Raw genomic sequence first — 24718 nt, 5'->3', positions numbered from 1 at the left:
ATATAATATAAAGATCTAAAATAAGTGGAACATAATCCAATGGAGAAATCCTAATTGCGGCCCTAGAACCTGGCTCAAAAAATAACAAATTCGGAATCTGATTTAGGAATTTAAAATACAAATCAGTGGCGGATTATACAACCTTAGGTATAACCATCAAGTGTAACTTTAATTCTTACTTTGTCCATAATATGTAAGGAGGACCAGTTCTGCACAATTTTTGTAAAAATCTTCATGGGTCCTAAAATAATTGTTTTATTTGAATTTATAAAATACCTGAGATAGCTCAAACACGTATAATACTTTATAAATTGATAAAGTTTAAAATATTAATCATTTTTTTCTCAACATTGATTCAAATAAAAGTCATATTTTGCGCCAACAAGTCCCAAACCGGAGTTTATAGATTCAATTATTTTCATAATATAATTAATAATTGCATTATTTTCATGGACAGTGTTTTATTGATATAAATATACTATTTACATAAAAATAATTCATATAAAAATGAGAAAATATGACATTATTTGAATTATTAGAAATGTGTAAAATTTTTATTAAATTTTTTTATATTTTCCTAATTCTATTTCATTATAATATAGAGTTGATTTAAATTGCACTTGTTTGCGGTTACTAAAAACAAAGTCATATCATATTTATAAAAATAATAATTATGTTCTATAATATTTATGTATTCTTCTATATTATGCATACCATAATGATGATTAATTGAATTTTTAAATGTATGTGCATAGATACAAAAAAGCTGGTTACACACCCTTTTGGTATTTATATAAAAAAAGATTTCTTCAGCTGATTTGTATTAAAATATACAATGAAGACACACAGGTCTCAATTGATATTCTTTAACGTAGAAAGGACTCTTTTAAAATTAATAAAAAGAGCTTAAGCGGAACGGAAAGTTACCCACTCCCTTTTCCTCACATCTTTGAAGGCTACATTTTATATTTAAAAAAATGTTACTTGGTTTGATGTATGGTATTTTTTTAAATTAAGTATACAGATGAATCCTTCATCTATCTTCCGAACTAACTCAACTAATGGGCCATCATTAGTTTTAAAATGTATTTGGACCTATCCCTCGTCTTACATCATTTTTTTTTCCTTCAAGAGTTTATAATTTTTATTGAGAAATTAGTAAATCATAATAACTTTATTTTCCAAATCGAATCCTATTTTATGTGGGATCAAATCAGACCTATTTCCTAATAAGGGCATCTGATCGGTTCGAAATATAAATTCTAGTGATTTTTAAAAACGGCTCGATTTAGATTCTAGCTAAAATGATATATAAGCCACAAGATTTTGCTTATAGATGGTAGAAAGGTTTCACCTCTGCCAAACCTCGAGGATTATATAATATAATTTACAGTTTAGCTAAAATCATAATCGGGCCGTTTTTAAAAATCGACCCAAATAGGCCGTTTAAAAGACATACAATATAAAAAATAGCCTTAAACGAAATTTTAAAAAAATACTATTAGTAAACTCAATCAATCATGAGCTCATCATATTCTTAATAGGGATTATTGGATAGATGAGAGTATACAATTTAAAAAGATTTTTTAAAAATGGCAAAAAGATGAGCCAATCGATATATAAGGGCACATTTCCATTTGTGTAATATAAGATTAACATTAAATATCGCAGTGAATAGAGATCTGCAAAGTTAAGCCCGGCCCGAACGGGCTTCGTGCCTAATTCTATTTAAAATAATCGGTTTCGGGCTGGGCCTAATATTTTTTAAAAAATTCGGGCTGGGTGGGGTCGGACCTTGAATTTTTTTAAAAATATATCTAAATTCATCAATTTTATATTGAAGTTTTTATGTAAAATAAAAATATTTGATTTTATTTATTGAAACTAAACGATATAACATGTCTTTTATTTTGAGTAATTAAATAAATTCGGACCGGGTCGGGTCGTTAAATTTTTTTTAAAAAAATTCGGGTTCGGGCCGGCAAAACTTTTTTGAATAAAATTTCGGGCCGGGCCTGAAAAATTAGGCCCGATGCAGATCACTAGTGAATAAAGCAATTTACTATATAACAGCCAAATTTGATAAATAACAACCAATTATTTTAAAAATTAAGAAAGGGAATCGCGCGTCCATTTCCGATATTCTATGTATCTCTCATATGACCTAGTTGGTTACAGAAAATAACATGGTACCTACTGAATTCGAACCCAAAACTATAGAATTGAGATACACGTACTCAACCAACTAGGCCAGAGGTTTAGCGAAAATGACTATTTTTTAAAATAAAAATATTATAAAATGGTTAACTCAATCACATCAAATTTTGGTTGATTCAATATCGCATGTTATATTAACAATGACCATTATACAACTATAACCAAATGTAGGAAAATTTATATTTAAAAAAACAGTAGATAATTTTAAACAGTCAGCGATAATTTAAAGATTTGACTTTCCCAAAATTAAAATACTTTGGATCAATTAAGATTTTTTAACTTTACTTTGAAAAGTTTCTATGCATGAAAATTCAAAAGATTTACTTATAAAAGATTTTCTAACAAAAGATATTGGCATTTCTAATAATTTGTTCTTCAAAGAAAATATTTAAGGATTTTATCAAACAGTAGAGTACTTACTAGAAATCAATGTAAATTTTTATAATCCTGAGGCCAAATCAACTTTTTAGTGTTGAAATAAAAAGGTTTAGATTTTTTTATAATTATTTATGGGAGATAAATTTGTTAAATAATTAAATATTAAATTTATCTTATTATATTATATTTTGCCAACAAAAATTAAATAATATTCGACAAAATTATATTTATTTAATATATTATAATATAAAAAATTATAAAAAGCATGTTGAATATTTCATAATAATAAAATATCTATAATCAGATTTATAATTAAATGAATCCTTTGCGGAGTTAAAGATAAACGGATAAAAGTAGAAATATTAAAAATATAAAAAAAATAACATTTTGTAAAAAAAATAATATTTATTTATTATATGAATCCATAATGGTGGAGTATAAAAAAATGCTTTTTGTACAAATTATAATATGAAAAAGAATTGATATAAAATCATGGTTATTTTCTTTTCATTCCAAAAATAAAATGTATAAAAATTGAGGAATGCATGTTAACATTAATACCAAATACGAATCTGAAAGACATTTATAAAAAAATAGCTTTATAAGTAGTAAATGATGTTTTGATATTGGAACGATCTAATACAATGTTTTTTTTTAAAAAAAATGAGATTTATTTTTTAAAAAATGGATGGAAACATAAATATTTTATATATAACAGTTTGGTATAAAATTTGAGAGAAAAAAAATATTTTCCCTTTCATAAAAGTGCTATCGCGTTATTCATAATATATATATAAAATATTCGGGTATAAAAAAACATATATAATATAAATAAATTCTATAAATCGAATATTACTAAAAAAAATAAAAAGTTTTTTTGTTATTTGCAAAATTTTTTTAAACTTTATTATTTTTCTAAAAAAAATTATAATAATTTTGCTTAATTTCTTTTCCCGATGTAACTAAATTATTAAAAAAAGATGAAACAAATGTTTGTGTTTTAAATATATTATTTTATAGGTATTATTTATTAAGAATTTTAGGATAAATGCAAAAGTGTATCTTCGATCTTTTTCTGAGTTTTAGATATTCTAAGCTTTTCGACTAAATGTATCGGCGGGGGTCCAACATTAGTTTCTTTCGAGTAGAGACTATTACCATTTTGATTAATATGGTAGAGGTCAGCGGGGTCTGATAGTTGGTTATTATCGACTTCACAGCCATAATAAGGCGAAGGGATCAAGTGATTATTGGAAGCTGATACCTTTATTAAATGAAAAAATCAAAAACAAAATAAATATGATTGTTTGAGGGTGATAAAAACTACTTTTAAAGCTCTAAATCCCACTAAATCCAAATGATATGGAAAAATCGATGTTTTACAATTATGAGTAGAGTACTGTAAAATATAATTATGAGGTCCTGTAAAAAAAGTAACGTCAGTTCAGTTACTTTTTTGCAAAGTAATGATAACGTGTTACTTTTTCACTTTATAGTAAGAATAAAAAGTTTTAAAATAACCTACCTGAGCAAACTTTTTCATTTTATCGCGAAAACTCATCCTTTCAGGGCTATTATTGTCGTTTTCGATCATGTTTGAAGGATCGCTTATATCGCTTTGATTGACATTTGATATAGTATTAGAGTTGCCAGGTATGGTTATATTCGTGTCTTTATTAAATTGAGAAGTATTGTATTGTTTGGTAGGGGAATGAGACTTTTTAGCTGTATTAATTTTGTATAGAATAGAATAATTAATAATGCTTAAAAAATAAAATTAAAATAAACAAAAGTAATCCAAAAAAGGAAGGATAATTACTGTAATGATCACTCGTATACGAGCGAGATTCGTTGTCATTGAAAGGTGCATTTATCATCTTATCGGCGTGATGTAACTGTTGTTGCTTTTGTTTCATCATTTGAAGTTTAACTCGGGGATCTAAGTAAACCTCCTGGGCCCCTATGACCCCGGGGGTATAATTGTTATTGTTCGAGTTGGGAGTTGGGCCTTAATATATTTTAAATGAAAAGGCTTTTAGGAAATTTTTAGAATTGGGGTGGGGGAGGGTAGTAATTATAAATACGCACAAAAAAATAATAAGGATTTTATTATAAAAACCTCGTTCTCCTTCACTGTTAAAAAGGTGCGATGATAATTGCAGGTCGGGTTTATATAAGTTACTGATATCCTGAAGATTTTTAGTGCGAGTATAATTACTAAAAATGTCATGATTGGTGACGACGGGGGTTTGTTTAAATTGCGGCGCCTTCAACACATTAGAGCTATTATTTTCGTTTTGATTCAAGGTGTCCTTCATATGGTTATATTGAATGAGCGGAGTGTAAGATAAGTTGTTAAAACCCTGTTGATATTCCGAATTTTTTTGGGTGAAATGGATATTACCGGCAAGATTATCGTCATTTCCTAGGCTCGAATTTTCGTGGATAAAATTGGTAGCATTGAAGGAAGCGAAGGATCGGTCCGGGGGCCTGGGCTTATTCAGGTTAGTATCAATATTCGTTTTTGATTGATTGACAGATATTTTGGCTGAATTAATGTTATTATCGTATTCGAAGGATGATGGCTTGAGATGGAAATTATTTTTTTTTATTATTTTAAATAAAACGATTCAAAATGCAAAAAAGTTATAAAAAACGAGAACGTTTACAACTAGAGCCCTCGTGCGCCCGAACTATTTATTTCAGAATCAACAAAATCCGAGCCGAAATAGCTTTGAGCCTAATGTGATTCGAGAAATTTTTTTTTTTTAATAGTGGAATTTTTCGACAAAAAGGAAAAAACAAATTTCGGGATTTTTTCTAAAAGAATATATTTATGATTAACACCAAGAAAACGAAGCAAAAATATGTAAGATCTCCGAGTCTGAACCAGATCATAAATTATTTTAGTCCGATAAAAAAAAATATATATATACTTGTTTAAAATTAGGGGTGGTGTTTTTATTGGCGGAACTGTGATCATTCCTTTCGTTGTTTTTGACATTAATGGATAAATCTAAGTTTTCGATCTTTGGCAATCTGAAAAATAAAATGTTTACATGAGTTTTAAGTGGTATTAAATTGAATAATCATTTATCATATGTAATATTAAGGACTTGCCTCTGATAGGAACTTGGTCCTTATTAGTCAAATTTTTTTAAAATCCGAGCCGATATTTATAAAAAAAATAAAATTATATAATATATTTACAATTTCCCATCGTAGCAATTTATAAAATTTCTCAAAATAAAATGGCCAGAGCATAAAAATTCGGGCAGGGCTTGAAAATAGATTTTTCGCATAAAATTCTTCCATTTGGACACACTATTTTACTATATTTTTTTTTACTGAGTGGTATTATACAAAAATTTGTGTTAATTTAACTGAATATTGTTGTCCGCCGAATTTTCATATGTATTATTATAAGGAAAATCATCGATCTTTTGTCCATTTTCAGGGATAAAGAATTGTTTAACATACGCTTAAATTGTAAAAAAATATATATTTGAGAATTTATAGCATAGCATTTTTTTAGAAACTAGATCGCACTATTTCACATAATTAAATTATATATTTATTTATTTTCCGGTCAGGGTTACTTTATTTAAATATTTACTGATAGAAAATTTTAAAAAATTATATATATTATTAGCAGCCCTAACCATTTTGATTGAATAATTTATCGGGTGATCGATTGGCTTCGTCGTCTTCCGACATCTCCTCTTCTTCCAAAACCCTCTTTTGAAATTCGTATTCCATAATGAGGGCGTTCAGTTTCTCATTTTCCTCGTGCGTTAAATCTCCTTTATTGTGCAACTCGTCTGCGTATCAAAAAAAGCATTAAATAATATTGTAGTATATTATTTAAAAATATTCCTACGCTCAAAGCTGTTTTTTAAAACTTTTACTTTAAAAATTTTCTTGGAAATGTTCAACAAACAAGATGTAGGGATACAAGAAGAGTTTGCAAATCTTAATATCATATTTAAAGAGATATCAATTAATGAATGTACTCATCATAAAAAAAACCTAAAAAAAATTTAGTAATGGCGAGAATTAATTGATTTTAAACTCATAACTTTTCCGGTATTTTTGTGCTCTAAATTTCTGGTTTACAACGAAGAAGCCGTTATATTATAACGCTAACTAAAAAAATTAGTGTATAATGTCAATTCTATCAACCTTAAATCCTATTTTGAGGGTGTTTTCAAAAAATCTGATTTTACCGGAAATTTATTCCAACATATTTAGAGTCTCTACCTTAAAATTACACATTGTTTTTGTCATTAAATTTTGAATTATTTATAATTTACATAATATGGAAACCATATAAATTATATTCAAAAGTTCATAACAAAATCTTCTAAATCATAGTGTAGGTTTTCTCCAATGCGCTCAGAAAATGACTTAAGGTTGAAATAATAACATATCTACTGAACTTGACGCTAACATATATATAAATTAATTTATTACTCATCATTTCTTGACAAAACAGAATTTTTTGCTTGGCTCCAATGTAATTATCTTGCGGAATTGGTTTACCGGAATTCCTAATTACAGCTTCGTTGTTGATATTCGAACAAGTTAGGTTGGATAAAGAAATACCAGAGTGGTTTTGAAGGCCTATAATTTGAAAGAAAACGCGTTACGTAAAAGCGATACCGTATGTATAATATTTACCTTTTTCTAAAGTTGACGGTGATGATGCGTTTTCCGATTCGATCGAAAAAGGAAGGACGGCCACTTTATAATAATTATTGCCATAATTAATGCAAGGATAATTTCCTAAATCATATGGCGGATTTCTATTTAAAAAAAATATATACAATATTTCTTTAAAATATATTTAAAATTACTTAGACGCGTTCACGCTCGGATGTTGATTATCTATCGCTGGGCTGTAGCTCTTGGTATGCCGATGCGAGTAACCAAGAGGTAAAACTTTATGATTGTTAGCGAAAGTGAATGAAGGCTTGGAGTAAGGAATAGGAGAGTTATTATTATTGTTGAAACTGATTGGACTGTTAGCGAATATTGGGTAAGAACCAATAGGAGGCTGGAAATCTTTACTCGTCGAACTATTGGCGGTAATATTGGATTTTAAATGTGACGACTCGTTAATACTAAGGCTATTCGTCATTAAGGTGTTCATGAAACCTGCATTCATTTTGCCTTGAGCGATCAAGTCGCTACTATTATTATTATTAGGATTAGATTGATGACCAAACTGTACCCTGTCGTTACTAAATTTAATCTTATAAGGCTGAGGGCTATTAACATTGATATGGTGGGATAGTGGTCTGGTAGATTTGGGAGGTAGCGTAGCCGATGATTGTTTTAAATCGTAAGATGAGTTGAAATGGGAAGAGTAAACGAAATGATCGTTCATGATGGGTTGTTGAGTAGTTTTAGATCCATTGGCAATCGATAAAGTATTGTATTGATAAGAGGCGCGGTTTGAACCTAAAAAAATATTGGAAAGGAGGATAACGAGAAATCAACAATAAGAAATTGCCTAAAAAAATGACTCACAAAAAAGATTTTAATCAAGTTAAAAAAAGAATTTTGCCCATGTAATCTTTAAAGATCATAAAATGGAAGATTTTGATTTTGTTTCAAAGACCAAAAAATTGGTGATTTCATCATGAAAGATATTTTTTAAGTATAAAAATCACAAAAGATTTTTTATAAAATATTTGGAATTTTAGGTAAAATTTGATTAAATGATGTTGAAGCTTTCTCAAAAAACAGTCAGAGATCATCTATTTTTAAAGAGCAAAACAAACTCTTGTTTATAAGCCAAAATTTTTAAATTTATTTTAGGTTTAAATAAGATGGATAAAATAAAAAGTACCTCTCCCAGATCTGGGAGACAGTGCAGCCGTATCATCGCCTGCTATACTACCATTGAGAATGGATCCACTGGGACCCCTCGCATCCCTAACGTAACTAAGGGTTATAACAGGACCGGCTCGTGTCATAATTTTCGCGGCGATTTCTTCATCAACACCAATCAAAGAAATCCCGTTAACCGTCAAAATTCGATCTCCAGCGCTAGGCGCCCCTGCTAATTGAGCGGCACCCCCACGAACAACGGCTTTGACGTATATACCCAATTCTGAGAGGGGAGAAGTCTAAGGGATAACACACAGGAGTTTTGTGATGTGTTTAAAAAAGAAAAATATTAACACAAAATAAAATGGGCCATAAGTCATATAAGTTATTAAATCATTTTAAGTGTGCTTGAAAAAAAATATAAGTTCAGTTTAATTGAACAAAACGGCTAATTAACTATCCAGTGGGTTTAGCTCAAATGAATCACTAATATTTTAATTATAAATTTATTTGTGGACGGGAATGAGTTTAAGATAGATGCCCTACTAAAATAAATGATAACCAAGAATAAGGAATTAAGAAAAGGGAGGGGGCATAATAACCCATTTTGTAGACTCCGAAAGATTTGATAAAGAAAAAAATAATGAGATAAGATATTAATAAAATGTCCGGCCATAGTCAAAACGTATCTCTATACATGGATGGATGATGTAAATCTTGTGGATAGTCTAACTTTTCATTATATAGGATTCTTACAAGATCATATTTATTATAATTGTTCTTAAGGTACAGTATATATCATAGATTTGATTATATAAACCGTGAAAAACATGGGATAGGCTCTCGGGGCATTTTCATGAATAAAAATGTGGTATTGATGAAATTAAACATTATTTTTGATAAATTTTTTTTTATTAAAGTTGTAAAATGTATAAATTATGTAAATTGGAAGTTGAAATTGTTATTTGAATATTTTTTCTGCTTCACTCACGATACAAGTAGACGATGTTACAAAATTAAAATAATTATTATATAAAATAAATTTGACATAATATCTTAAATAATATTTAACTTAATAGATAATTTAGAAAAATGAAAATTATAATTTCTATTTCGCTCGCTCCTAAAAGAAGCCGCTGAATTTTAAGTTAAAATTTATCCGCTTATATTATATATACGTAACGATTATCGCTCAACTCAAGGATTGTTTAACTGAAGGAAATTTTTTAAAAATAGTGTGACTAAAGGTTAGAGATATGAGTTAGGGTTATTTAAAGGTTTGAGAGATATGGGATAGGTAAAATAATGTTATACTGACAGGTCATGTGATTATAAATAGACGAATATAAATTTAAATAAATCAGCCGTTGTAATATTTCTTTTATATAGACCAAAATATCATACGAAACACCCTAGGTAATAAAATAATTTTCATATTTTATATTAAATTCTATAAATTACAATAATTATGATTAACAAATTAACGATTGACATATTATAAGTAACATTTAAGATTTGAGAATTCGTGTAAAAAAAGTTTTTATCGACATATAACGGGTATAAAAAAATGAGAAAAAGAGTTATTTGATTTCTTGATTGTCACGGTAACATTAGAAAATAAGGGTTTTTTGGTAACGGGTTTCTTTTGAATAGATGGCATTAAACGAGGGGGGATTAATAAATCTCCTGCCTCCAAGTACTTCAAATTGCAGGATATTTTCTTGACATCTGTGCTGGTGAAAAGCTTGCAGTTGGACATATGACATTTGTATTCTTCTTTAGAAAAAGGCGCGCGCTGGTTATTATCAAGCCAGGATTTAATGTTTGAGTTGATAACAGGTTTTGGCTTCCAGTCACTTTTAATAACATCCATATTAAGATTTTTTATGACAGATTGAGTAATATAACTTTGTTGGTCAATATTTTGATATTTAGAGGGCGAAAAATTTTTATTATGTTCGTTTGTTATTTTGACGGTAGTTGAATTACAAGATATATTGTCGGGAGAATCCTTGCGTTTTAAGGTGGGCTGATTACTAGGCGAGGGCTGATTACTAGGCGAGGGCTGATTACAATCTGAAACGGATAATACGCTCGTAATGGAACTAAAATCCGAGCTATCTTCGTCTGTAAAAGAACCTCCGATCACGCTAGAACGCGCATTCGAATAATTTTTTTGAGAGTTATTATGAGATGCTTCCGAATGACTTATTTTGAGCGGCAGGGTGTACATGTGATCTTGAAACTTATCGACTTTCTCATAAATATTTTCGTCGATAACACATGCCTTAAGATTAGGGTATCTTATGAGTAGCTTTGGTTGAATCTCACTCGTCTTATTAACGAGAGATGATTCTCGCGTTTTTTCGAATGCCGCTCGGTTAGTTAAGGAAGATTTGGTCGATTTATAAAAACCGAAAATTTTTTTCACCTTTCCTTCGTGATTAAATTCGGAAAAACTGCTCGTCTCACCCCAAAATTTATCCCGTAGACTTCCATTTCTCGATTTTTTCGTAGAAGAATTTAAATTGGGGACTGACAAGGTGTCGGGCAATATGTTGTCGGCATGCTTATTACGTGAAGGGTTAACTATTTCTTTAATTTCGAGCGATGAGGCAGGAACATTTCGCGACACTAATGTATTGATATTTTCGTTCGAAGAAAGAACATCGCTATCAGGCTCGACTATTATTGGGATGGTACTTTTTACCTGGCAGCAATTTTTTTTGAAATTGTGTGGTCTACTTGTTGGCTGCGAACGTTTAAGAGAGTAGTTATTTAAACGCGATTTTTTGGTTACGCGAGCGGGACTAAAAGGCGAATGAAAAAATTTGTCGCGATTGGCCCTATCATTAATTATTTGTACAGGAATTGGTATATATTCTGGCCGATATGCTAAACCGTGGATATCTGGTGAATTATTACCAAAAACGGAGGGAAAATTAATGATATCGTTATTATAATTAAATTTACCATGAGTCTTATTTTTGACAAAATGTACGGGAATAGGAATATTCGATAATTGGCAGTGATTTACCTTGTCTTTGCATACAGGAGCCAGTATAAATGAATCCGAATCAGCTGATATAGAACTATGTATTTTGTTTTCGGATAATATCGTATTTTTTGATGTCTGACGATCATTTTTAGCGCCATAATTGGTAGTTGGTAAACATTGTTCATGTAGGCTCATTTGTCGATTGTCGGATAAATAGCTTTCAATTTTTAAACGGTTTGGTGGTTGGTTAGATTTTTTATAATTACGACTACTAATTTGAATAGCTGATATTTCACCGTGTCCGAAAATATTGTGGGTGAAGAGAGGTACCTTTTGCGTATTAGCCAATCCTTCCGCGTTCACCTGCGTTGGGACTTCGTGTATATTGCTGTACCCACCGTTATAATTGACATGGCCAACCCGGGTTTCCGAATAGGAGCGAACATCTTTACACTCATTTTTCTCCATGCATTGTAAATGCAATTTCTTTATTGCTTGAGCCGATGACATGTACGATTGACACTCAACTTTTTGATTAGGCAGATTAACCTGCTGTGAGTACACGTTTTGTCCATAATTTTCGGTGTACCGATCTTCCCTTCCAAAATTGAGCTGTTGATTGTCGCATCGAAAGTATTGAAAACGTTCGTTTTTACAAAGTTTGCCATTATTGCCACGTAATTTGTCTTTCATCAGAGTAAAATAACGAATCACTTGGCGTGTAAATGTGTGATTCGGATCCCGCCGATTACGATTGTTAAAAAAGGATTCAGCATTTAAACTGGAAGAATTCGACGAAAAATCATTGGATTTATTTAAAAAATTTCCCGAATCATAAGGTCCGTTCGAAAAATGTGATTTATGGTTCCAAAAATCGGATTTGAAGGCATGACTCGACATGTCAAAGAATAATTTGTCTAAATCGTAATTTAGATCTAAAACTTTGGCCCACATATGCGCAAGTTGCTTCTATTCCCAAGAAGGAGTATATTTCGTATCGTAATAAAATTCGTTGGAAAAAAATATTTAGTTAAACCTTTCGGCCGTTTATAAAATTTAAAAAAAATTTATTTTAGAAAAGATAAAGGGAATAAAGGGGAAGTACGCTAAGCACTATTTTTTTTAAAAAAATTAACAAATTATTATTTAATAATGATGGGATTATAATGATAAAAAAGCTAGAAAAACAAAAATGTGAAAGCCCCGAGATAATGAATGCATTTTTTTTCATAATTTTCATATTTTTTATTTTACTTATGAAATAAAAATGATTAATTCGAGCGACAATTAATTTATTAGTAAAAAAAACATTTTTTTTTCGAAGCGATTGAAGAATACAGACATATAATTATTATAAATAAAAATAATTTATTTTCTTTTTAAAATTTTCTTTAAAAAAATTGAGACTTATTATATCAAATTACATTTTTTTTCTAGCTTTTATCTAAATTCCAAGTATAAATAATTAAATTGTAGTAATAATCATGAATTTGTCTACAAAAAAATAAATAATTTAAATGGCTAAATTCAACAATAGCGTATTTTAAGTAGCATATGTTAAACGGCAGCTTGCCTGCTTTTTAATGGTTAGCTCAATATTTTAGCCAAAAAATATTACGCAAGCCTGGATATTTTTTCTACTCATTGATGGCAGAAAGATGTGGATATATCAACGAAATCTCGAGGCTTGCGTAATATTATTTTGGCTAAAATCTTGATTTAAAATGCTAAATCAAGAAATTTAACAATACTTATTTTAAGTCTAAAAAAATTTTTATTTTTATCTAAGAAATAAATTGCAAACGAAGCTGAAAATGTGTTCTTATAATGTTTGTACTCCCTTCTATTTTATACGAAATAATAGGTGCAATTAAAATTATAGTACCTATTTATACTTTTAGCTTAGCAAAAAATACGTTTTAAACTATTAAAAAAACATACTAGTACAATTAGGGTGATGAGTAATTAAATTTAATAAAAACTCATAAAATATTAAATTTATATATTTTTTAAGAGTCATTAAAAAAATAAATGTTTCGTGGGTTTTCGGGTAGGGATACTTATAATTACTTATTATATGTATTTTTAAAAAAATTCAGACAAAGTATTACATGTTACTCAAGGTTCAGTGATCGAAAATTATATGGTCCGATCGAGCTTATTTAAAAAAATTAGGTTCGGGCCTAATAATTTTATAAAAAATCTTAAATTTTGAAATAAAATAGATATTTAAAATTTTTGCAAGAAAAAGAAGGGGCTAATATTATTTTATATTTGTTTGTAAAATGATTAAAAATTTGATTGTAAAAATGTAAGGCTATATCTTTCTAATAAAATTAATTTATAATATAATAAATAAATTGGGGGAAGACAAATAATTTAAATTTTGGGTCGGGCTTTTCGGGACAAATAAAAAAAATTTGTTCGGAATAAGGCTGTTTTTTAAAATGTCTTGAAAATTTTTTCGTATGTACAAAAATTTTATGGTAGGCATTATCGATTTTTGATTAATTATGACACCCCCCCCCCCTCCCCCGATCACTCTTCGACAGGGCTATTTTTCTGAAAGTTCTTGGATGAGATTAGGAGTATGTTAAAAAGTTGATTAATATATATTTTTTTCTATTAAAATTGTTTTGGTCGTTGCTTAAGTAAATTGATAAATGTTCATCGACGTATATAGCATTACCCATAACGAATTACCGGACAAATCAAGAGTAGAAATACTCCCAATTTATTAATACACTTTTTAGATTTATATGATGGTACTCAATAATTTAAAAATTCATTGATAAGTATTTAGTTGAAGATCGAGATATTTTACAATCTGGTGACTCGTTGTCTTCCATTTATTACAGTTTGAAACATGAGGCAAAAAGGAAATAAATTTAGAAAAATTTTCAATATTTAAAGAAAAAAAATAATTCAATGACATTACATTATTTTTCGAGGATGCATTGTTATTGCATGTCTCATACATGAACATACCACCATATTGAATCAATTAAAATTTCGAATTAATCCTTTTTCAAATTAAAAAATGAATGTTAAATAAAACTTTTGTTTTGTTTTACATATGATTCATTGTCAAAAATTAAAGCTTCACGAATGGCCTTTATATTCATATTTTTTCATCATATGTTCTTCAAAATAGTAGTTTGTTTCATAATAAATTTATTCTCCGTTTAGCCCCTCCCAAATGTCATCATGTGTGATCAATAGTTGATTGATATTTGATTTTTCCCCGAAAGATGACCATAGTGGATTTTATCTTTTTTAAGAAAGGTTTGTACTTGATAGTCAAGACCGAGCCCCACCTAAAATTTTGTCCTAAATACTAAATTAAGGCCTATTTCAGCTAGAATTATTTAATAGCAATAGTAATAGCTCAACTCAAGGAATGTTCAAATGAAAAAGATTTTTTTTAAATTGGTTAAAAATTTTATTTAAAGCTATGAAATAAGAAGTAGGATTAAAGGAGATGTGAATTAGTATTAAGATTAAAATATTGTTTTATAAAAAAAAAAGTTTAAATTGGTTCTTAATAAAATTTAATCATTTTTTTATTTAATAAATATAATTTTTTTTAAAATCAGCTGTTGTATGTAACGACGATTTCCTTAGCTATAAGATTCACAATGTTTTTTTTAAAACAAGAATAAATATAGTTTTTTGCAAAGAATTTGAGACTCGTGTAGGTCTTTAACGTTTCGCTTACTTTTATCTGCTTCAAAAAAAACAAATAAAAAATATTTCATTAACATAAATTTGTTAAACAAGAATAAATAATTTTTTTTTATAAAACGAAAGTTTGTGGCTCTGAGGCATGTTTTGTTTGTTATATAAGTCAATCTCGAGTAATAAATAATCATAATTTCCTTTTCTTGTATAGACTTGAAAAAAATATACATAAATTTCCACGAGATATTAAATATTAAAGAATACTTTTGATACATGAATAATTTTTAAAAAATGAAGACTATTTTGAACTTTTCAACGCATATTTTGTTATTGGTTGAGATGGGGAATTTTTTTAAAATAGTATCTGGATACAGATATAAATGTTCTTTAAATATAAATATCTATGATACAAATATAAGATACTTTTCAAAAACAGTTATAGATACTTGATAAAAAAATTGAAAAATGATATTTTATAGATACTTCAAAAAGATAGGTTAAAAAAATTGATATAATGTGAAACCTTATATTTTTGGATATTGTGTTAAAAAATTATGACAATGCCAAACAAAATACTTTATTTATTTTTATTTCATTAATATATTTCTCATATAGGGTGAATAATGTAAGATATTACAATTATGATTATTATATTAACAAATGTTTAATAGTTTACTTGGATTTAAATTAAATATTTGAATTTTAAAATTAAATAAAAGTTTTAAATATATCAAATAATATTGAAAATTAAAATTGTTTGTATCTTTTGCACATTAAATAGTTAAAGATACAGATACTCATCTTTAAAAAGTATTTAAGATAAAGATACTTTTTCAAAAAAGCCCAAAAAGATACCAAGTATTTGTGATCCTGCCCAACCCTGGTTTCATCCTAGCAAAGCATAATATTAATTTAGACTGCCGATTCCATTAATTAAAATGCATTTTGAAGCGTCGTTAATACAAATCAGTTGAAGATACGCTATTTTTGGTTTCAAATTCGGAATTTTTTTTATATAAAGTTTTTATAAGATTGTAAAGTAAATTATTTATATAGGAAATCAAAAATGGCGTGTCCTCAGCTGATTTGTATTAAATACAAATTTTTTATGAATACATTGTCAGTCTAAGGTAGTATCATATTTCCTTGATTCATCCTTACTAAGTCTTACATATTATAATTATTAATTAATTCATTTTTTTCTTACAAATAATCATTTTTTAAAAAAAAATGCTTTAAATAATAAGGTATATAAGAGGAAAAAAACGAATACTGTAAAAACATAAGTATTTACAACAATTTATAATCCGAAACGTATTTGCTGTTTATAGTGTCTAAATTTTAGGTTCCGGCGAAATCGTATAAATAAAGAATATTTAACAGTTTTATTAAGCATTTTTTTTAAAACACATTTCTTGGTCTTTTTTGAAAAATGTTTTAAACAAATAAATATAATTCTTTCCTATTCAAATTCAAAAATATTCAATATTATTCTAAGTATCAATATCAGCTGATACTTTAACTTTCAACAGACTTTTCGTGTCCGATAGTCAAAAATGACAATTAAATTTTATAAATTAAAATATCTCTTTTAGACATGCCTCAAAGTTTAAGTTTCTAAGATTTGATATATCATCATTCATTAGTATATTAAATTTTTTTTAAAATTATATGTAGGATATGCAAAATTAACTTATAAACATAATTAATCAACGTTTTAAAATCAAATACTAATGCAAATAATTGAAATTTTAAGAAATTCTGTATTCTTTTCTTTATATATTTATGTATTTTTTCATAACTTGCAATCTATACTCACCTTTATGAGTTTATTAACAAATATGACATAAATAAAACGTAAAAAATTAACTCCAAAACTTGTTGGTAATATATTTTTTTGCATGACATTAAAAAAATGATCTTAATTTTTGCAAGCATTATTAAAAAATAATAAATGCAATTATTAGTTAATGTTTATTATCCATGTCTAAAAATAATTTAAAATTTATTTATATGTATATACCTGAGCAGCTACAATACTGAGTCCAAGACATTTGTCAGTTTTGGTTATTGTCACTGTTTTAACGTTAGCGAGGTTAAGCTGTGGTGACAAACTTAAATCAAGCTTAAAATCCTGCTTATCCGAATCCGAGTTGAGATGTTCCTAAACAAAAAAATTAATTAATATTTAATCAATAATTCAAATTTCGAAAGGCGAACAACAATGGCGAAGATTTTTTCAAACTTTGGTTGTATTAATTGATAAAAAGCCTTTCAAAAAAATTCATATATTCAAAAAATAATATATAAATATATACTTTTTGATAGTGTGTAGCGGATATGAGAGAAATGTCAGACAGATTAAATGAACTTCTGGAGTTGAAGTGAACGTTCCAACTACCATCGCGATTAAGAGTAGGTGGCAAAATAATTAATTGAGCTAATCCTACAAATTAAAAAAAATGGGAAATCATAAGATGGTTAAAATTCTGAAAATTTATAATATTTGGATTTAGTGCACATTAATATTATCATAACATTCGGAATCTAAACATTCTGAAATGGTCGTGAGAAAGGTAGACAAAAGGGTAGGGAGTTGAAATCTTAGCTTGCACAATTCAATCCAAAATTATTTGCTATGCTGTTCTGGTGTGATTTAAATCAAATTATTTCTACAACCTGTTTGCCATTTTCTGGTCTAATACTTATTATTTCCCAAAACAATAACAAGATATATATGGTTCAATTGGAATGGTATGGTGCAAAAAATGATGATATAGTATATTTATCGTAATGGGTTATGGAAATACATAAGAATTTTGGAATCTCTTATGAAATTAAATGTTCTTTAAAAATCTGATTTAAGTGGAAGTGTATTCTAGCTTGTATGTATATAGTATCTAACATTGTAAATTTCATACAATTTTGTCAAGTTTAAAGGTTCACGTCAAAACTGTCTGAAATCCAGTGTTGTATTCTAATAATCGAATTCAAAAATCACCCCAATGAAATGTAATTTAATCGAGATTTTTTGAATCCCTAAGGATCCCATATTTGCCACGAGTTCATATAACTACCAATGGAAAATCGAGATGTTTTAACAGCTAAATATAATGAAACGTAGATGTAATCCAAACCCTTCTCGGTCAAGAATCGTTGAATTAATCCTAAAAGACCACCCGGCACATTTTTAACAGCGTCAAAAGAAAATCCATCCTCGGGGAACATGAAATTGACTTTGCCATCCATTATTTCTTTGTCAATCGAGTCATTGTTTGTTTCCTTATCTTTGTCTCCTTTCATGATTTGTGTGTCACAATAAGGATCATTGATTAACAGATTGACGGGGTCAATGGTAGGACAGGTAGTTTCTCTCTTAAGTAATTCGTCAGTTGTGTTGTGAGCTATGTTGACAACCCTCTCCACCAGTTCCTGCAAATAAATTATATGTAGAAAAATAAAATTTTTAGAGTTTGGCAATAATGATGCATCTAATGATTTTTTTAAAATGAAATTACATTAGGAATAAGGGGTTCCCCGGGCGAATATCGATAATTCGTCATTATAGTGTAGATTTGCAAGGAGTTCAAATTAAAGCACGTAGAAGTTATTTGAGGCAAATCTTGCAAGTGGTATTTGGGCATCTTAAGAAGCTTCAGTATCTTTGTTTTTTCATAAAATAAAAAAAATTAATCTAGATTGTTGTTAAATTTGATAGCATTTCAAACAACAAAATTCTAAAAATAGGGTGAAGATTTTCGGTAGTTTTATCTCACCTGAACAATCCTAACAAGTTGGTTCTCAGCTGAAAGCTCTAAGCCGTGGATCTCCGACCATTTATAAATCTCCTCGATCCTAAAGCTCAATATATTTCCCCAATCTCTAGAATAAGGAAAATTATTTAGAAGGATATCAGTTTCGTTGCAATGAGTGTTGTGACCCTGATTGTAATTAAGCCTAAGAACTGGTCCCATGTGGTTAGACGAACCGAAATATAGCGCACAAGAATGGCTAAATATCGAGTTGATGGTCCAAGCTTCAACGAATTGAAATATGCGGGTGAATATTTGAATGGTTATGGAGGCGTTAAGACGGTGTTGTTTTAGCATGTTCATAAGAGATGTCAAAGTTTTGAGGAGGGGAGCTTTAAAAAAAGGATTGAAATATAAGTCTAAGGCTCCATATCATGGCGTTCTAGAGCCTAACGTTAAAAGATAGCTAGTCAAAAATCGAGCATTGCAAAATAAAATTTCCAAAATATTGGGATATTTCATAAGCTTGTGCATTAAAAAATTTTTATCGTCTATTTATCAATTCTGAATATTTCTATATTTTTAATAAATGTATATCATAGTTTTAATTTTTTTATAATGACTATTTATCGATAATATAAAATCCTATTTTTTTAGAGGCTAAAAAAAGTTACAGCAAGAGGATCGGATAAACGGTTCATCATATTCCTTGACAATGCTACTACTATTCGCGTCTTTGATAAGAGAATTAGAACTTTGGCCATTATTATTAAGCCCAGCATTATTTGGCGGCTGAAAAAGGTAGGGCAGGAGGGTAGCGATGTCTAAGCACAATTTACGAGTAAGGTATTTAAACGCTGAAATCATGCACGTTTTTAGGATATTCTGAGTTTGTGGAGTCAGAAAGGGCATGAGCCCCTTATCTTTGGTCAAGCAATATATGATTTCCGATAAGTTAGCTGTCCAAAAGGTTAGTATGATGGGGTTGTCGCGATGAGACTTCAAATAAAATTAAAAAAAATTGTCAATGATTTGTGAAATTTCTACAAGTTTTGTTATTAATATCAATAAATTTGAGGGCAAACAATAAATTGTTTTAAAAAAAGTTTTGCTCACTTATGCATAAATAGATAGCAGTTTAATATTTTAAAAAGAAATTTTCCTTGAAAATCTGAAGATTTTTTTTTGAGATTGCTCATTTAGAATTTTGATCTAGTTTAAGATTTTGTATAAAAAACTTTCATGATGAAATAATAAAAAAAATTTATTTTGAACAAACATTAAACTGTGCGTATTAGTATTATCAACAACATTATTTTAGACTGATCAATTACAACAATATTAAGGTTTAAAAAAATGATTAATTATAAGTCATAATAGTTTGCCCTAATTATGATTATTTGTCGTTAGATAACCGGAGATCAGCAAATTTTAATGAAGGTAACACGTAAGTGACCCGCGATTCTTTTATCCCAATAAGAGTTTCAAAGTATGACGACATCTAATTAATCATTTTTTTGCAGCAATGATCATGAAGTGAAGGCAAACGGTCCAGTTTTGTAAGGCTACATTAAACCATGTTGGTTTAGACTTTAGAATAGGTTCGGTGTTCTATTTGGTTTGAACAGGACCAAGAAAAACTTTTTATGTTATCTTTAAATACAAACAATTTCTGTTCCATTTAAACAATTATTTTCTAAAGCAGATGACTCAGTAACAAAGAAAAGAAAAATAAATTATCAAAAAATGATATAATCTATCATGTGTGGCGAAATCTAAAGGCTAAGGCAAACTTTTTGACTAAAACTTTGATTTAGGTATTTTTAAAAAATTGGCTAAATAGGGGTGATTCATAAAATGAAATAGGGGAGACCGGGGTAAAGCGATTGACGGGGTAACAATGTTAACGCGAATCACTTTTTAACCCTTGAGCACAATGATTTTAAATTTGGTGTGAAAATGTATTTTTATATCTAATTTCTTACCTATGTTCATCTTTTAAAAAACTTACCTGGTTTTATATATTTTGTCAAAAAATTGTTTTTTACCCAAAAAATATAAAAATCATTCTCTAGTATATTTTGCTTTTAGTAAAATATACATATCCTCAGGATTCAAAATTTGGCACACATGTTCATTAATGTATTAGCTATAAAATAAAATTTATCTGACATCTATAGCTATATTAGAAGTCACGCAATAACGATATTTATAATATATGTCACCTTGGGGTAAAGCTGTTATGGGTAAAACGGTTAAAATATATAATTATTCACATTAAATTTTTCTTTCATTCATTTATTATAATTTTTATTGTATCAATCAAATAATGAGAAATTATAAAAGAAAAACAACATTCAGAGATGTAAGTATAATAGATGAAGCCATAAAATATAAAATAACAATAACACTTTATTGAATTTGTCTGCTAAAATATAAAATACCTGATACAACATTGAGAAGAAGATATAAAAATGGTATTTAAAGTTCAGATCATAAACAAATAATTACAAAGAAGAATCTAGATTGGTCATTTATGGGATTAACGCCTAGACATAATTAAATTATATTGTTTGTATTTGAATTGAGTATTAATTAATAAATATATTATATATTTCAATTGAGCATTACTAATAAAGCTACCAAATTAATTTGAAATTTGAAATTATTTATTCAGAGAAAAAAAAAGATATCAAAAAAGAATTGTTTATGTGTCATTTGCAATAAAAACTACAAAAATAGATGAATGGTTAAAATGTACAATGTGCCTTGAATGGGCGCATTCTAAATGTGCTAATTATGATAACTACTTTACATGTCCTTATTGTATTGATTAGTTTGTAAATAAAAATCATAAATATATCTTAAATTTGTAATATTTGTTAAATAAAACGATAAATATATGTCAAATATTATTTTAACCACTTTACCCCAATGCTTATCCATTTTACCCTGTACCCAGGGTAAAATGGCGAAAATGAGTAGTTTGACATAACTAATCATAACTCCTAAAATATTATAGGTAGAGGGCTACTCTTTTTTTTATCTAGTAGATAAGGGATGGGGCTATACATTGAACTATAATTTGTTGTGTTTGACTTTTGTTTAAAATTTTTTTGATAAATATGCAAAATGCCTATCGTTTTACCCCGGTCTCCCCTATTAAATTCAATTTTATGTTATAATAATTATATTTTTTCATTATTTCTATAGTAATAATAATATTTTGTTCTTAGGTATATAAAACCTTGTCCAGACCACGCTCCAGTTCGGTTTTGGTCTATGGTTCGGTTTGGTCTTTGAAAATCGGCTCCAGACCGATGTGACCTTCACTAAGTTTATTTATGGCATAAATCTTTTAATCCTACATATTTGGCAGTCTAAGAATAAATCGATATTGTACCAATAAATCTTTGCGATTAATAGGAGTTTCTCTATCTAATTTAAATTTTAATATGGTATTATATGACAGAGAAAGATTTTGCTGAATTATCTATTATGAGTATTGAAACTCCTTATATATCATATTCATAAATACTTCCATGCAAGAGGAAACGACGAGGCACATCTTTGCCATAAAAGGTTCGAGCCTATGACCGGCAGGGTGAATATATTCCACCCTCTTCGAGGTATAATAATAATGCCGACAACATAGGTAGACCAAATAGGCGGGGGAAAGTTTAAAGGAAGAGTTCCAAGCGAAAGAAATGGCGTTATTAGGTTCTTGCGATTGATGATGAGACAAATCATTTTTATCGTCTCCATCTTCTTGAGATTTGAGTAGATCGGCAGGAAAGAATATGGTTTTTAGGATGGTATCTTCGGTGACTATAAAGATAATCAAGAGTATAATTTATATATATATATATAAGTATGAGCTAGGAAACGATAGTATAATAATATTCTAATTTTGAAAATATAAAAAAACTGCGAAAACAAAAAACCGAATCAAGATTTAATCTAAGATCATTTTCATTTAATGAATTTATGTAAGTTTTTTTAAAAAGTTATTAGTAAATAAAAGTTTATCATATTTAAATAATTTTTATAAACCATCAGGAGATATGTCTAAAAACGCGGGTAAATTTTCGTTTTGCTTAACGTGATTCAGAAATTTAAAAACGTTGGAGGCAGGTGACGGAGATCCTTGCTGATAAACAAAAAAAAATTTTAAAGACAATATTAGAAATACTATATTCTAGAATGTTACACTTTTTAAGATTTAAATTCATGGCTCATTATCGAGGAGTGCACAATTCTAAAAATAAATTTGCTAAATTTTGGACTAGAAAATATTTTGTACAAGTTACCGCCCAGAGACCTCTAATTTGTAAATAAAATTATCACTTTCATAAAATTAATATTTGTTTTTCTAAGGGTGGAAAAACATCTTATAAGAACTATTTAATTTGAAATAAAAAATAGTTATTTTTTGTTTCGAAATATGAGCTACATGCCTCTTTAAAAGAATGTTAGCGTTGAAGGGGAGAAAAATTTTTTATTATTATATTACTAGGGTAGATTGCTTGTGATGATCTATTTCGTGAGCCCTTCCTTTTATCGAATCATCATAATTTAATTCTTCGACGTTGGACGAGCTTTTGTTATGGGATATTGGTAAACTTTGTTGAGACGAAAGGGAATAATTTCTGCATCATTGATCAACGAATATATAAAATATATGTGGTGAAAAAAAACCTTTTTTCATAAAATATAAATGCGGTGTTATGCAGTCAAAAACTCATAAGGGGGGGGGGGTAGAAATTTAAACGTGGCTGTAATTGATTCGTAGTTTTGAGTTCTAATTAATCCTGTAATAAGATACCAATCATTTAAATTTATATAAGTGTTGGGAAAGCATGGTGGGCAGGGTTTTAAAGTATAATACTTTTAATTAATCAATAAAATAAAAAGTAAAATTTATCTTAAATAAATATAAAATAAAATGATTTGGTACTTGCGAGGTATAAATTTATTTTATATAGTATCAAATTAGAATATCGAAATTGAATATATTATTATATGTTAAAAAGATAAATGGTATAAAATGTTTCCTAAATTTAACTAAAAACGTATGTCAGATCTGAGGTCCCAAGCATTCAGAACCGAAATTCAGTCAATACTCCCGGTTTCAGTCTAAGACTTTCGTCGCCACTTATTAAAACGAATGGGATAACTAATATAACCTTAAACGAGGTGTTCCACCATTGCTATCGTGAGAAGATTTAGGAACCAAGAATCTGAAAGAATGGTTAATCCCAAATTTAATACACGAATCGGGTTTGAGTAAAGTGCTTTCCCTGATAAAGATTCCGTTAATGAATATCAGAGCTTCCGGCTTGCACGGGGTGCAATATACATTGTTGGAAGTGGATGTTAGAATACAGTGTTTGGGAAATATCCCATCGCCTTTTAACTATTTATAAATATTATTTTTTTTTAGGATTCGTTATTTAAATTGCGCGAGAAAGGCTTAAATTGAATATGTGAATGAATAACATTTAAATTTAGGGTTTTTGAAAATTAAAATAAAAAAAAAACTTGTAAGTATATTGCGCCAGAATCGGTAGGATACTCGCACCCAATTTCGATAACGTTTGAAATAAGATGATGTATAATAGGACTTCTGTGCGTGATCTCGGTGTTATCTAATATAAAAAAATATAATTTATCATAATGCAAGAAATTTTTCGGGAAAAAAACACGATTCCGTGTTTTAAAAAAAAATTACTACTACATTCTTTAACCCTGTATTGCATACTGTGTATCTCATTCCACATACCACAAATTATATAATAAATATCTTATAAATAAATTGTAGGGTGTGTATTTGAAGCCACAATCCATATCTTCGATT

At 28.5% G+C, this 24718-nt stretch overlaps 2 protein-coding genes across 2 annotated transcripts in view; both read right to left on the bottom strand.

Moving 5' to 3' along the window:
• Positions 1 to 2806: 2806 nt before the first annotated feature.
• Positions 2807 to 24718, bottom strand: part of LOC135932087 (uncharacterized) — a 61575-nt gene continuing 39663 nt past the window's right edge. Inside the window, exons 11-32 of the mRNA XM_065469430.1 lie at positions 24403 to 24509; positions 24048 to 24277; positions 23375 to 23510; positions 22915 to 23011; positions 22400 to 22689; positions 19536 to 19860; positions 18886 to 19253; positions 18628 to 18771; positions 18247 to 18541; positions 17428 to 17555; positions 17133 to 17273; positions 8450 to 8729; positions 7452 to 8058; positions 7276 to 7400; positions 7069 to 7218; positions 6258 to 6416; positions 5980 to 6076; positions 5532 to 5634; positions 4715 to 5180; positions 4415 to 4603; positions 4121 to 4320; positions 2807 to 3859 (exon numbers count right to left, since the gene is read on the bottom strand). Coding sequence (XP_065325502.1) covers positions 3635 to 3859; positions 4121 to 4320; positions 4415 to 4603; positions 4715 to 5180; positions 5532 to 5634; positions 5980 to 6076; positions 6258 to 6416; positions 7069 to 7218; positions 7276 to 7400; positions 7452 to 8058; positions 8450 to 8729; positions 17133 to 17273; positions 17428 to 17555; positions 18247 to 18541; positions 18628 to 18771; positions 18886 to 19253; positions 19536 to 19860; positions 22400 to 22689; positions 22915 to 23011; positions 23375 to 23510; positions 24048 to 24277; positions 24403 to 24509 — 4862 coding nt within the window. The 3' untranslated portion in view covers positions 2807 to 3634. The remainder of the gene's footprint in view (positions 3860 to 4120; positions 4321 to 4414; positions 4604 to 4714; positions 5181 to 5531; positions 5635 to 5979; positions 6077 to 6257; positions 6417 to 7068; positions 7219 to 7275; positions 7401 to 7451; positions 8059 to 8449; positions 8730 to 17132; positions 17274 to 17427; positions 17556 to 18246; positions 18542 to 18627; positions 18772 to 18885; positions 19254 to 19535; positions 19861 to 22399; positions 22690 to 22914; positions 23012 to 23374; positions 23511 to 24047; positions 24278 to 24402; positions 24510 to 24718) is intronic.
• LOC135932088 (uncharacterized) lies at positions 9573 to 12618 on the bottom strand. Its single transcript, XM_065469431.1, has 2 exons — positions 11404 to 12618; positions 9573 to 11340 (listed from the first exon to the last, which is right to left on the bottom strand). Exons 1-2 carry the CDS (start codon positions 12380 to 12382, stop codon positions 9971 to 9973), a joined length of 2349 nt encoding a protein of 782 aa, XP_065325503.1. The 5' UTR covers positions 12383 to 12618; the 3' UTR covers positions 9573 to 9970.

This window comes from Gordionus sp. m RMFG-2023, chromosome 1 (assembly GCF_954871325.1).
Source record: "Gordionus sp. m RMFG-2023 chromosome 1, tfGorSpeb1-WG-v2, whole genome shotgun sequence".
NCBI lineage: Eukaryota > Metazoa > Nematomorpha > Gordioida > Chordodea > Parachordodidae > Gordionus > Gordionus sp. m RMFG-2023.
Note: the sequence above shows the minus strand (reverse complement) of the source record. Positions and strands in the feature narration are given on the sequence as shown.

Excerpts from the sequence above, each read along its gene's own strand:
- LOC135932088 (XM_065469431.1), bottom strand. The coding sequence starts at position 12,382 with ATGTGGGCCAAAGTTTTAGATCTAAATTACGATTTAGACAAATTATTC. Across the intron at positions 11,341-11,403 it reads TGTCAAAAATAAGACTCATG|ATATCCACGGTTTAGCATAT; the intron begins GTAAATTTAATT and ends ATAATTCACCAG.